This window comes from Ascaphus truei, chromosome 7 (assembly GCF_040206685.1).
Source record: "Ascaphus truei isolate aAscTru1 chromosome 7, aAscTru1.hap1, whole genome shotgun sequence".
Taxonomy (NCBI): Eukaryota; Metazoa; Chordata; class Amphibia; order Anura; family Ascaphidae; genus Ascaphus; species Ascaphus truei.
The window spans coordinates 64,338,896-64,353,764 of record NC_134489.1 but is presented as its reverse complement, the minus strand read 5'-3'; the positions used below and the strand labels follow the sequence as shown (position 1 = coordinate 64,353,764).

General features: G+C 47.7%; 1 protein-coding gene across 1 annotated transcript; it reads right to left on the bottom strand.

The window, feature by feature from the left end:
* Nucleotides 1–483: 483 nt before the first annotated feature.
* Nucleotides 484–12,408, bottom strand: FKRP (fukutin related protein). The gene is made up of 2 exons (XM_075608840.1): nt 12,343–12,408; nt 484–4,425 (listed from the first exon to the last, which is right to left on the bottom strand). The coding sequence occupies exon 2, from the start codon at nt 4,389–4,391 to the stop codon at nt 2,922–2,924; it is 1,470 nt and encodes a 489-aa protein (XP_075464955.1). The 5' UTR covers nt 4,392–4,425; nt 12,343–12,408; the 3' UTR covers nt 484–2,921.
* Between the last annotated feature and the right edge of the window lie 2,461 nt (nt 12,409–14,869).

Genomic DNA, 14,869 nt, shown 5'->3' with positions numbered 1-14,869 from the left:
GTGTGTGTGTGTGTATATATATATATGTAACAAACAGGATGACATTCTAAATAAGAACAAACCAGCGCAAACAGATACAAAAGGTAATGTGGGCCCTGCACGTGAGCGCTTACAACTTAGAACAGGGGTGGCCAACTCCAGTCCTCAAGGGCCACCAACAGGGCAGGTCTTCTGGTGATCCCTGCTTTAGGACATGTGGCTCAGTCATAACGACTGAGCTAAATGTGCTGCAGCAGCGATATCCTGAATATCTGCCCTGTTGGTGGCACTTGAGGAGTGGAGTCGGCCACCCCTGATGAAGGACTGCTAGACATACACATATGTAAATGTTTATTCAAATAGCACAAACACTACGAAAGAATCCAGAGAACACAATTGCTACAGACATATCAGACAATGGGAAAGGATGCTCCTACCACAGAGCTTGCAATCTATTTGGTATGTTAGTTTGACATGAAAAAATGAAGTCAAACACACCAAAAATAAGAAGTCAAAAGATAACAAAAGTCATTTAATGACGGTCATGGTAGGATCCAACGTTCCCTTTGAGAAAGTTACCCGAGAGTGACGAAACGCGTAAGGGAGCGTCATTACGTCAGACGCATTGACACTGACGTCATCACCGAGCGCTGGAACGGACTGATCCATGCGCAACTGCTGCAGAAGCCCTACTACACGGAGCCATCTTCCAGGACTCTAATACAATTGTATTGAATACCATCTGCCCTGGACATCTGTTGGGACTACGATCCTGACCTGCAAGACTGGGACTGCCCCAAGACGCTGCAGATACTTACCAGATGGTGGTGATTATATCACGCAATGCTAGATTTTATTGTACCCTTGTGAGTCCATTTTTTACCCCCCTTTCCCCCTCCCCTCATTAAAATACAATTTTACGCTATGGGCGTGCGCTCTCTCTTCCTTTTTTCCCATATGTAAATGTTTATTCAAATAGCACAAACACTACGAAAGAATCCAGAGAACACATAATTGCTACAGACATATCAGACAATGGGAAAGGATGCTCCTACCACAGAGCTTGCAATCTATTTGGTATGTTAGTTTGACATGAAAAAATGAAGTCAAACACACCAAAAATAAGAAGTCAAAAGATAACAAAAGTCATTTAATGACGGTCATGGTAGGATCCAACGTTTCCGTGCAAACAAGCACCTTCAACAGGGTTGCCAGACCTTTTGGTTTGTCCTTATTTGTGGTGTGCATGACTTCATTTTTTCATGATCTCTACATCTGAGCCAATTTATTTTTTATTTTTGTCTTGGCACCCATTCTTTACGTAAGGCAGGGAGACCTGGTGGTAGAAGGTTACAATAACCCACACAGGGGAAGATAAGGGCATGCATTAACGTTTAAGCAGTAGGGTAACGGTTGGCAATGTTGCGGAGGAAGAAGCGACAAGTTGTAGCCAGAGCATGAATGTGAAAAGATGAGGGGTCAAATGTCACACCTAGGCAATGTGCTTTGGTGACAGGATAGAGGATTCCGTACGAGGGAAAAGTGTATAGTGGGTCAGGTTTAAGAGAAAATACGTTTTAGAAATATTAAGTTTAGACGATAGCGCACAAGGATATGGCCAAGAGGCAATCAGACTCGGGAGTGGATTGTAGGTGGGAAGTTAGCGGTGGATAGATATATCTGCGCAAAAGTCCTACTTAAAGGCAAAGGAGCTGATGAGGTCCTACATGATGGTGAATAGAGAGAAAAGGTGGGGTTCCAGTACAGATCCCCAAAATACACAGACAGATTAACGGGATGAAGGCATGTTCAGAAGAGACACAGAAAGGGCGGTGGGAGAGATAACAACCAGGATAATGGTTTCAGATACCAAAAGCGTAGGATCTGAAGGGGATAAGCGTGGTCAACAGACTTAAAAGCAGCAGACAGACGGAGTCGGGACAAATAATCTTTGGATTTAGCTCCATGGAGATCACGGGCTACTTTAGTGAGGACAGTCTCAGTTAAGTAAATTGAATGTAAGCCAGATCGCAGAGGGTCCCGGAGGGCACGGGAATTAAAATCATGCAGGAGAAGACAAGACGTTCTGGCAGTTAGGAGGGAGGGAAGACATGTAGGCTCAAGTGTGTTGTTTGAGAATAGGTGTGACAACTGCATGCTTAAAGGATGAGGGAAAAGTGCCAGATAATCGGGAGGAGTTAAAGCTATTGGTGAGGATAGAGTAGGAGAGGAGTTAGAGATGTTATAATGTGTGAGGGAATAGGACAGAGGGCATGTGGTATAGAGAGAAGAAGAGAACTGCAGAGACAATTCTAATTCTGTAACAGGAAAGAAAGTCAGGGATGGAAATAGGAGGTTTGGGTTGAAGCAGTGTCCGAGAGCAAGGGGCATAATAATCCCCACTGTGGATAGCATCCACCTCGCCTTTAAGGCAAAGGCTGGAGAAGAAGTGAAGGAAGGGAAGTAGGAGGTGGTCGGAAGAGGGAGTCACACACACAGAAAAGACAGATTGGAGTGTTGCTTAGTGAGAATTAGTGTTGTTTTGACATTAGAGAGTAGAATAAATCAGGAGAGAAAATATTTGTAGTGTAGAAAATCCTCAGTGATTATATATATAATATGCAATTTTTAAAAGTCTTTTATATATAATTATAGCGCTAAATATCGTTATTGCTATAAAATGCTTAAAATCATTGTGGAAATGTTTGTTATCTCCAACCTCTACACACACGTATGTGTCTGTGTGTGTGTATGCATACACACACACACACAAACACAGCACTTTGTATTTCCGACATGCATTTGCTCTCAACCACAGTCATTTTTGGGGGAGCCACCTCCCCACTCCCCCCAGTCGTCTTATCTCTTCCCTGGAGGGGAAGGGGGTGGGGGGTATCACAGTCTCTACTTGTGTATTAAAGTCCCTCCCCCCCAGGGGTATCTCACCTCCCCCTCATCCGGAGCAGGGCCGGATTGGGATATTCCGGCTCCTCGATCGCCCTCTTTCCAAACTTCATCTGCAGCAATTTGAGGTGCCGGTTTGGGGCCTGAGCGACACCCCCAGCAAAGGGCAGAGTCTGCATGGGGCGCAGAAAGCTCTCCGGGAACTCCACGTCCTGGGGGTGTCCTGTCCATGAGTCGCGTGTCATCATCCCATCTCGGGGGTAGAAAGGCCACAGGTCCACATGCAGACGGTTGCTTTGGCTGTAATGCACCCTGAAGAAGTCTCCCTCCACTGCCCGCTCCCACACAAAGCCACCTGCATCCACCAGTGATCCGCCCTGTGCCCCTCGCAGTTCTGCGCACAGCGCCACATCCTCGAGATAGATGCCGAAGTCCACGTCGTAGTCCCACGGGATGATGTCTCCATGCCGTGCCGCTCCCAGAAGGCTGCCACCCTCCAGCCAGTAGCGCACGCTGCTCGCCTCCAGAACGGAGATGACATGAAGCGCAGTGGCCCTTAGCGCGCGCAAGCAGCAGGGAGGCGTCCAGTGTCCTTCATACAGGTACTCGGGGGTCTCTCCTACCACTGTCCCGAAGCAGCGGGGTGTCTCTTTGGAGCAGCCAAACCAACGCTCTGCCCCTCCTGGTCCCCGCACCAGCCGCACACCGAGCGTTCGCATGGTGACCGCCTCCTCCTCTCTTTCTGCCTGCTCCGCCTTCCAGCGCCCGTGGTCCGTGGCAGGGAGAGGCGTGCGCGAGAAGGAGGCGTCAGCCAGCACCTGCACCTCCCAACCGCGCAGCGCGGCCTGGATAAAGATGGCTGCCTGCAGGGGCCGGGCCAAAGGAAACGGCAGCTCAAAGAGGTCATGGGAGCGCAGGAGCAGAACAGCAGCTCCGCTTACTGCCCCGCAGCTACTGCCTGCCCCTGCCTCACCGTACTCCACTGTCCACTCCCTCAGGGACACATTTAGATGCAGGCAGTGTAGGGCTGGACCTGCGGCGGCAGCTATAATTTTAACACTTGGCGGAGCATTGCGCAGCTCCCGCAGCATCCTGTCTAGCAGGTCGGGAGGCTCCAGGAAAGTCCCGTCCGGAACCAGCGCCACGAAGCGCGTGTGAACATGAGACTCAAGGTGGGAGGCCGAACCGGGCTGCTCGGGGGAGGGGTGCAGGCGCAGGAGTTTGAGCCCCGGGGATAGGGGGAGGGATGGGGGTGGGTAGGGGAGGGTGTCAGAAACGATGAGCAAGGGGAGAGTTGGGCGGGCACGCAGGAAGGAATGGCTAAGCTCCACCAGGCCATGCTCGAAGGTGCGGAACTCGCGCACGATGACTGTGACACCTGGGGACAGCACCGGGGTCGGAGCCTGGCGGCCCATGGGGCGGAGCTGCAGACGCCATGTGTAGTAGAGCAGCAGAGCGTTGCATAGTAGGGTCAGTGAGATCAACACGTGGCAAAGGGGGGGGCGCATCCTGAGCCCATTACACAGGGGTAGAGGAGGGAATCTGCAGAGAGAGAAGAGTGTCACACACAGTCAACCTGCAAAGCGCAATCCCGCAGAACCTCACCCACAGAGAGCCAGCCCACAGAACCTCACTCGCAGAGCGCCAGCCCGCAGAACCTCACCCACAGAGAGCCAGGCCCACAGAACCTCACTCGCAGAGCGCCAGCCCGCAGAACCTCACCCACAGAGAGCCAGCCCACAGAACCTCACTCGCAGAGCGCCAGCCCGCAGAACCTCCCCCACAGAGAGCCAGCCCACAGAACCTCACTCGCAGAGCGCCAGCCCGCAGAGCCTCGCCCACAGAGCGCCAGCTCACAGAACCTCACTAGCAGAGCGCCAGCCCGCAGAACCTCACTAGCAGAGCGCCAGCTCACAGAACCTCACTAGCAGAGCGCCAGCCCGCAGAGCCTCGCCCACCGAGCGTCAGCTCACAGAACCTCACTAGCAGAGCGCCAGCCCGCAGAGCCTCGCCCACCGAGCGTCAGCTCACAGAACCTCACTAGCAGAGCGCCAGCCCGCAGGGCACCAGCCAAGAGCGCTATCCCACAGAGCGCCAGCCTAGAGAACCTCACCCCCAGAGCACCAGCCTCCAGAGCCTCACCCACAGAGCGCCAGCCCACAGAGACTCGCACACAGAGCGGCAGCCCATGGAGCCTCGCACACAGAGCGCCAGCCCACAGAGACTCGCACAGAGCGCCAGCCCACAGAGACTCGCACACAGAGACTCGCACACAGAGCGCCAGCCCATGGAGCCTCGCACACAGAGCGCCAGCCCATGGAGCCTCGCACACAGAGCGCCAGCCCATGGAGCCTCGCACACAGAGACTCGCACACAGAGACTCGCACACAGAGCGCCAGCCCATGGAGCCTCGCACACAGAGCGCCAGCCCATGGAGCCTCGCACACAGAGCGCCAGCCCACAGAGACTCGCACACAGAGACTCGCACACAGAGACTCGCACACAGAGCGCCAGCCCACAGAGACTCACACACAGAGACTCGCACACAGAGCGCCAGCCCATGGAGACTCGCACACAGAGCGCCAGCCCACAGAGACTCGCACTCTGAGAGTTGCACCACAGAGACTCGCACACAGACACTCGCACACAGAGCGCCAGCCCATGGAGCCTCGCACACAGAGCATTTCCCCGCTGATCCGCTTACTATTTACAAATGTATTTATGGTCAATTCCAGGAACTTTCAAGAGAACTTTTGTTCCCAAGGACTGTACAAATGACACAGGGTCATTCCTTGGGGTTCACCTGCACTAAAAGGAAAGTTATCAGAGCAGTAACAATGTGGGACTAAGTGCCCATGGAGACTGGGAGGCCAGATTCAAGAGATATAGATTATGGTCTACGGCAGTGGTTCTCAGCCATGTCGGCAGTGTTTCTCAGCCATGTCGGCTGTGCAGCTGGTGCGTCCCACGCTGTCTGCAGACATAAAGGCTGCGATCCGCCTTTCCTCTCTCCTCTCTGTTCCAGGCTCAGAAAGGACAAAAAAAGTTCAAAAAGTGGAGGATATAAAAACCTTAGCCCTTTTATCACTCAATATAACAACGAATCGCACAAGATTAGCAAGATCATTGGAAAAAACTGGCCAATTTTTAAACAAGACCTAATCCTTAAGAGGATTTCTACCTGATAAACCGCAAATTATTTTTACCAAAGCACCAAACTTGAAGGACAAATTGGCCTCAAGTGCCTTAAGAAGAAAACAAGTAACCAAGAACTCAAGTGACCAAGTATAAAGGGGTACATGGCTAGAGAGTAATCCTAAAGGATTCCATACATGTGTAGAATGTATGGCTTGTAAATTTGGCATCAACAAATGTAAAAAAAAAAAACATTACCTCCAAAAAGACAGGGGAGGTTTTTACAATTTCAAGTTTAATTAACTGCAGCACTGATTTTGTAGTGTACCTTTTAGGGTGTCCAAGCGGCCTCCAATATGTGGGCCGCACAACAAGATAATTGAAAGTTAGGATTTTGGAACATGTGAGAAATATGAAAAAAGGGTTTAGAGTCACATAATGTTTCATTACATTTCAAGATCTGTCACAAATCAGACCCAGGAGGTCTAAAGCTTATTGGAATAGATCACATTCCAAGGAACTGGCGGGGAGGGAATAGAATACAATCTATTTCCCAAAAAGAGAGCCTTTGGATCCACAAACTGAAAACTCTTGAGACCCCCGGGACTGAATGTTGACTTCGATATTAATGCCTTTCTCACATGATATTTCAATGATCTTAACAGCAACCTCTGACACTTTTCAAACTTTTTATATCGAATATACATTTTTTAGATTCCATATATCGAAGTTTGGCATTACTGTATTAGATAGCCCTAAATTATCTCTATTCTAATTCCTTTCAAAATATTTTTTAAGTAGTCTAAATCTAATTAGAGATTTTGATATAATTTTTAATTATTTATATCTATTTATAGTTTTAATTCAATGTAATGGTTCTAATACATATATATTTCAAATTAGTCCCTTGTCCTTTTATAGTTCTATATTTTGTCTATACGTAAAAGGTTCAAATATCATCATTGAATTATCCAGTCATCTTTTGGATTTAAGAATATTCCTATACTGAACTGTCTTCTCTTTTGCTTTTAGCTAATATAATTGTGTGTACAAGCGATTGTCCAAGTAGGGACTCGTATAGTAGTTTTATTGTGTCAGTATGAATAAAATTTGTTTTTAAACATGGAGTAGGTGCAATAAGCAATTGAATTATAACATATTTTTTTATTGTCAATGTATAAAAAACTCTGATAGTACAAATGTCCTAGTGCTATCTATAGGACTGCAGCCGTGCTGAGGCGTGTCGGGGGGCGGGCCAGTGACGTCACGGAGCTGGTTCGCCCTCATTGGGCGAACCGCTCACGTGACCGGCCCTGCGCTCCCTTGAGCGCTTGATTTTAAAATTTTGGTAAGACTTACGCTTCCGCACGCTTGCCGAAGCGTAAGCGAGCCCCTGCTAAAGCCGCTCTCATTGCGGCTGCAGGGGCTCAGTGCCGAGCGTGAGCGCGCCTCAGCACGGGTCAGCGCTTATGGACGCAGCCTTATGCAGGATTGCTTACTGCTAGCTTTTTAATAGCTTAGAATAGTGGCATGGAGCAACAAGCACAAGAATAATATCATCAACTGATTGCTAGAATTAGCAGCTGAATTGAGTGAGACTGTGACGATGTAGGGTATAAATATAGAATGTGAAGGGAAGCATGATAGAACCCCAGAAGCCGACACACGGGCGAAACGCGTTGGGCTTTTTGGACTTCTGAGGCCACCGTAGTTTACTACCACTCTACCAGGAACTCGACCAGTTGATGCTAGGCGACCCGAGAACGCTGCGAGTGAGAGACGCAGACCAGGGAACCCATGCATAACAAGGAGCGGACGAGTCCTGAGTAGGGTTGGAGTGCGCCCGAAGTCACTCTCTGCTTTTTTACCAGTGGGGAAATTGTGAGTTGTCCTTTTCCCCTCTGTGTTGTTTGTCTGCTGAGAGTAAAATGTTAATGCCCCATATCACATGCATTTGTGCTTTCTTCTTTATATGAGGTTTCCAAGGAGCATTCACTTCTGAGGATCCTGTTCCACGGAGCTGCAGTTTACACGTGACACTAGTGTTTTATCTATATTCACTGGGTTATAGCACTTTATTCACTGCATTGTATCCTTTTCAGTTTGCGCCGTTAACACTTTGTTGCTTAGTTCAGAAAGGACAGGCAGATCGCAGCCTCTGTCCGAAGATAGCAAAGAATGCCTGTGCCGAGCAGCTGGCAGTGTTTCCCTCAGCACTGCAGCACTGCAGCACTGTTGGGAGAGAAAAAGACACCATCTCTCTCCCATGTACACCTGGTTCATGATGACTCCATCATACCCCAACATCTGTATGACCACGTGCACCTCAACCAGCAAGGCTTGCGCTACTTTGCAATGAACTTGAAAGATGTCACCTTGGAGAGAACTGCTAAATACCCCCTGCAGGACAGGACACTGCACCCAGACTACACAGATCTCATGAGACACAGAAATACCCACATAGACAGCAGCATTGGGACGACCACACAGCATCACAGAAAAGCATCACACCAACAACCTCCAGGACCAGACTAACTGCTAGCAACGAACTAAAGGAAATCCAGGAACTGCTCACTACCATCTGCACCACACTGATGTAAGTATGCATAATTCTGCCAACATCATTACCACAAACAAGCATACACCACTCACTATATGCAGAGAAAGAGAAGTACATAAATGCTAAGAATGAATGTACCCACATTTATAGTATCAACAAAGACTAGTAACAAACAAAAAAAAACACTTGCTAATTAGCTCACTGGAAGGCATAAGATATATAATTTATACTGTATCCAAGATGGGATCTTTTAAAATTAGCAGCTGGAACATTGAGGGCCTGAATGCGTCAGCATTTGGTTCTAAACCACAAGATCCGGACTTCATAAACAATTTAACGAACGTAGACATTTTTATCCTCCACGAAACATGGATCCAATCGGAGGAGATGTCTCTCATACCTATGGGTTACAGGCAGCTCCTAGTCCCAGCCCAAAAACACAAAAGGTGTGAAACGAGGCCGCCATTCAGGAGGAATCATAATATGGTACAAAGAGCTTAAGAGTCAAATAAACCCAATAAACCCAATAAAAAGAGATACCCACATGTGGCTACAAATAAAAGGAACCATGTTCACCTATCAATATGACACATACCTATGTGCAGCATACACCCCCCCCCCCCCCTCCGACTCCCCATACTGCAAACCAGACATCTTCAAGATCCTCCAGACAGAGGCAATCCACTTTCAGACCCTGGGTAAAGTTCTGATGTGTGGAGACCTCAACGCCAGAACAGGCAAAGAACAGGACTACATATCTACAGAGGGAAATAACTACATCTTTGGAAATGACACTTGCGGTCATAGCAATGTGACACGCCAAAGAACCAGCTACGACAGCGCAATAAACAAGAATGGTAAAGAGCTCCTAAACCTGTGTCATGGTCTGGGACTGTACGTTATCAATGGACGGACAAGGGGAGACTCTTTGGGTAGATACACATACAGCTCTGTGCTGGGCAGCAGCGTAGTGGATTACGCAATCACTGATATAGACCCACAAGCCATCCATGCTTTCATAGTCACACCAGCATCACCCTTATCAGACCACAATCAAACCCTGCTCTTTATTAAGACACCAGACACACCCAAGCACAACACAAAAAACCCTCTCCAACCTTCATAGCCTGAAAGTCACCTACAAATGGACAAAACAGAGCCTTGCGACATACACAGAAACAAACATCTCAGAAGTCGGAACCCTACTTCAAAGCTTCCAGAACACAAATTATGTGCAGAACAAACGCGGAGTAAACTGGCAGTAAGAAATCTCAACAAAATATTCCATCTAATAGCAAGAAAATCAAATCTGAAAAAAACTAGCCCTAATAGACCAACAGCAAACGCCAAAATCAAAAAACCATGGTTTGATACGGAATACAACACCCTTAGAAAAAGCCTGCAAACAATATCAAACCAAAAACACAGAGACCCAAACAATACAGAACTACGAATAAGGTACCACCAACACCTGAAGCACTACAGGCACACCCTGGACAGATTTGTTCCATCAAGGCCGTGGAGTTAGACAGGGCTGCAGCCTGAGTCCCACACTTTTTAACATATAAATCAATGAGCTGCAGCAGCCCTAGAATCCTCCTCAGCGCCTGGGCTCAACTTGGCTGGAACAGAGATTAAGTCTCTACGATACGCAGATGATCTGCTCCTGCTGTCTCCAACAGAACAGAGCCTCCAACAGAAACTGGCAATACTAGAAAAATTCAGCCAGAACTGGGCACTCTCTGTGAACCTAGAAAAAAAACAGAATAATGGTATTCCAGAAAAAAATCTAAAAAACATCCAACCATATCGCAATTCACACGGAATGACAATGCACTGGAACAGACAGCGAGCTACACATACCTTGGTCTAACAATCAGCTCATCAGGGAAATTCAACCTGGCCATAAATACACTGAAGGAGAAAGCCCGCAGAGCATTCTATACAATAAGGAAACAGATGTACCACCTCAAACCACCAATAAGAATCAGGATGAAAATATTCAACAGCATCATCACACCCATCCTTCTGTATGGCAGCGAGGTGTGGGATCATGTGACATACCCAGACTCCACAAAATGGGATACCAGCCCAACTGCAATACTGCATCTGGAATTCTGCAAACACCTTCTCCAAGTACACAGGAGTACATCAAACAATGCATGCCGGGCTGAGCTGGGCCGCTTTCCTCTACTGCTCACTGTACAGAAGAGAGCACTGACTTTCTGGGTCCACCGAAACAACAGCCATCCACAGTCTTACTGCTACGGAGCAATGAAAAACCAGGACCTCCTCACTAAACGCTGTGCCATCAAATAACTTGTCCTCTCACTCCAAGAACAAAACCGCACACAGATCAACAACATGCCGGGAAAAAAAATCAACTCAGTCGCCAGTGAAATGAAGAAGCAGTATGTGACTATGTGGGAAAATGATATCCAGCGCTCAAAGAAGCTGGAGACCTACCACAGCCTACAGAGAGAATAGATTCTGGTACCCTACCTACTGAAGTTAAAAGACCCAAAGCAGAGACAGACCTTGGGCCAGTACAGAATGAGCGCCCACAGCCTGGAAATAGAAACAGGTAGACACAGACAGAACTGGAAGCCCCGGGAGATGAGACTGTGCCAGCGATGTGAGCTAGGAGAGGTGTGTGAGAGAAACAGGCAGACACAGACAGAACTGGAAGCCCGGGAGATGAGACTGTGCCAGCGATGTGAGCTAGGACAGGTGTGTGTGAGAAACAGGCAGACACAGACAGAACTGGAAGCCCCGGGAGATGAGACTGTGCCAGCGATGTGAGCTAGGACAGGTAGAAGATGAAACACACTTCCTGCTGCGTTGCACACAATACTCTGAAGTGAGGAGTACCCATCTGGAGAAACTCTCAGCTCTTATCCAGAACTCTAATAATATAGAAGAGAACCAAAAAATAGCGATCCTCCAGGGAGAAGATGAAACCACAGCAGAACTGGCTGCACACTATATCAGCACCTGCCACAGGCTGAGAGACGCCCACTAACCCCACATCCCTGTATGTAACTGTTACCCATGTACCATGCAATCATTATACCATACCCACAATAATTCATGTACCGTGCAATCATTATACCATACCCACAATAATTAATGTACCGTGCAATCATTATACCCTACTCCCTATTATTCATGTACCGTGCAACCATTATACCCTACCCCCTATAATTCATGTACCGTGCAACCATTATACCCTACCCCCTATAATTCATGTACCGTGCAACCATTATACCCTACTCCCTATTATTCATGTACCGTGCAACCATTATACCCTACCCCCTATAATTCATGTACCGTGCAACCATTATACCCTACCCCCTATTATTCATGTACCGTGCAACCATTATACCCTACTCCCTATTATTCATGTACTCAACTGTGTAATCATTGTACCCCACCCCCAATTATTCATGCATGGCAATACTGAAATGTTCTTTTGTCCTGCCAATAGAGCTTATTTGATTTGATTGAAAGAGATATCCCACTCTATATACACCTATTCAAGAAACTGTCTGTATACATCTCTCCACTCATCTCTGCATATATAACACACACACACACACACACACAATATTTATGTCCTGATATATGTATACACTGCTCCTACTCTGTCACTATACACACACATACTATAGCTACAATATATACTTATACACACATTATCAACAATATTTACTTATACACATGTCTATGTATTTAGAATAGGGATATATACAGTATATATATACCCCTCTGCTCTGTATCTGCTCCAACGTGCCTTCCTGCTGCTTCAAGCACTGCACCAAGCCCTGCCCCCTTTTGTCTTATTTTTCAAATAACTTTATTGCTCTCAGAGCCGCAGACAGTGGGACATATACATACATACAGTATACACTGTACTCAGAAAACACAGGACCCCTTTTATTTTTCGGCATATCTTGCAGAAAAATCACTCTAATTTTATGACAAGTTGAGCAATTATAGGTCCATCTCAGAGATTATTACATGTAAGAATTAATGATAATTTAATAGCATGATGACCTCATTATGTGCATAGTTACAAAATGGTGTTTAGTGAAGACGATAAGCATGTTATGCTGAGACAGAACAAGAATTATGGTCCAAAACGTTTAACTTAAAATGTGCCTGATAAAGGATGGTCGCTAGGAGGACTGAAAAAAACGAATCGTTCAGGAGTGGGAGCAGCTGGATCAACATGTTATCGATTATATAATCAGACAGCGGCGTTCTCGTCTTTGGGGCGTTTCCGCTGACGGAGGACATTTTGAACACACCCGTTAAACCATACTTTTAACTCAAATTTTATAGTAATCTCAGTGTTTAAAATTAGATTACAGCAGTTCAACACATTAACGAGCAACGAAGGAAAATCTCCCATTTCTCGTTTAATAAACATGAACCTCCCACAGTGTATCTGGTACTTGATTGTCTACACTGTGGCTCTTATATAGCGTTGAAGCAGCAAAACACCTTGCACTAAACACATTTTTTAAATTCTAGGCTGGAAGCAGGGCATCTCCGGAACCAAAATGTGTTAATTTCAGCTCCGAGGACCCCTTGCATCCCGAGATACTCCATAGGGGATCCCATATATATGTATATCTTTATTTATATATGTAGTCATGTATCCTCTTGGCTACTAATCTGCCCTGCCTAACTTAGCCCTGGTACCAGTGCAGGCAGTGTTAGGGTTAATCTGGGTTCCACTGCAGTAAACAACTCCCTTGAGTGGCAGGGGGGATGGGCCTGAGGCCTGTGTGCTGCCCTATCTGGCTCAGACTTAGGACCCTCCCCCTGGGTACAAAAGGGGCTGCAGGGCCTAAATTTCATTGTTGGAAGTGTGGAGCCAGGGCTCTGGCCACCTTGATACTACCCCTTACTCCACCAGTGAGTAGGGGAGCAAAGGATAGACCTTTGGGGCTTCAAGCCCTGGGGGTTGAGCCTAGGAAGTGTGTACCTGTTGTATGCTATAATGCAGCAGTGCAAAACTGGGGGCTGCGACCCCCAGGGGGGCACGAGATTACCGGCGGGGGGCGCAGGGTTTACAGAGACCCCGCGCGCTTCCCGAAGGCACTTAAATTAAGTGCTGGGGGAGCTGCAGGGCCTCTGTAAACAATACTTACCTTGATTCAGCCGGCATCTGGAGACGCGTTGACAGGTGTCAAATGATGCCGCGGGTTCATGTGATGTCACGTTGCTATGGCAACATGAAGTCATGACGCCCAGACGCCAGGAATCAAGGTAGGGAGCGGGGCGCGCGGAGGAGAGGACATCCGGCAGGGAGGCGCAGGGAAAAAAGTTTGCGGCCCCCTGCTATAATGTACTGTTGTACTATGAAGAATAAAGACCAGTTGCTGCTTTTATGCTCCTGCCTGTGACGGCAGTTTATCAGGGGCAGTGCAAGATGGGTTTTCCCGGCAGGGACTGCACCCAGCACTGATGGGGCCTGCGGGGAATGGAGGCGTTGCATCAATGTACGAAATAAGAGCTCTATTTCCTGAAAGCCTGTCCTGTCTTTCCCACTAACATCTGCAGACACTCAGTAATCCTGTAAGCCTCACAGGTACAGCAGAATTTGAGTACAGGTAACAGTGAAATCTCCCAAACGGTGGGGGAACCTGCTTTTTTATATATATATATATGTGTGTGTGTCCACAGCTATACTCAGCGCTTTACAAGAGACAATACAGTACAGAGAGTTCTAGTACAATAAGTGCAACAAATAGGATCAGGTGGTAGCAAACGAAATCCCTGCCCCAAAGAGCTTACAATCTAAGTGTAGTACTACACCTTTAGCCCCTTCCCATGGAGAGCATTGGACCTCTAGCCCCTGTGCAGAGCTTTGAACCGTCTCGCGCCTCCACCTGGAGGCCATTGGTCCTGCCTCCTGCAAAGTACTGCACCATTAACCCCTTCACCTGCAGGGCATTGCACCTCTAGCCCCTCTCCTTGCTGAGTATAGCTCCTGCCCCTGCAGAGCATTGAAGCTCTAGCCCCTCCTTCTGAAGAGTATTACACCTCTAGCCCCTCCTCTTAAAGAGAAATCCCCCTCCCCCTTCCAGCTGCTAAATGCAGATGTGGCACAGACTGGGGGGCGCGGCTAGGATGGATGGGCGTGACTAGGCACCATGCAGCAGGACGAGCAGGTGTTGATTGGCACCTTGGGTAAGGTGGGAGGAGCCTAAGTCATTCTCAGCCATTTACTTTGTCGATGGGCGGAGCACGGAGTTCCCATTGGGTGGATCAACTAGCATT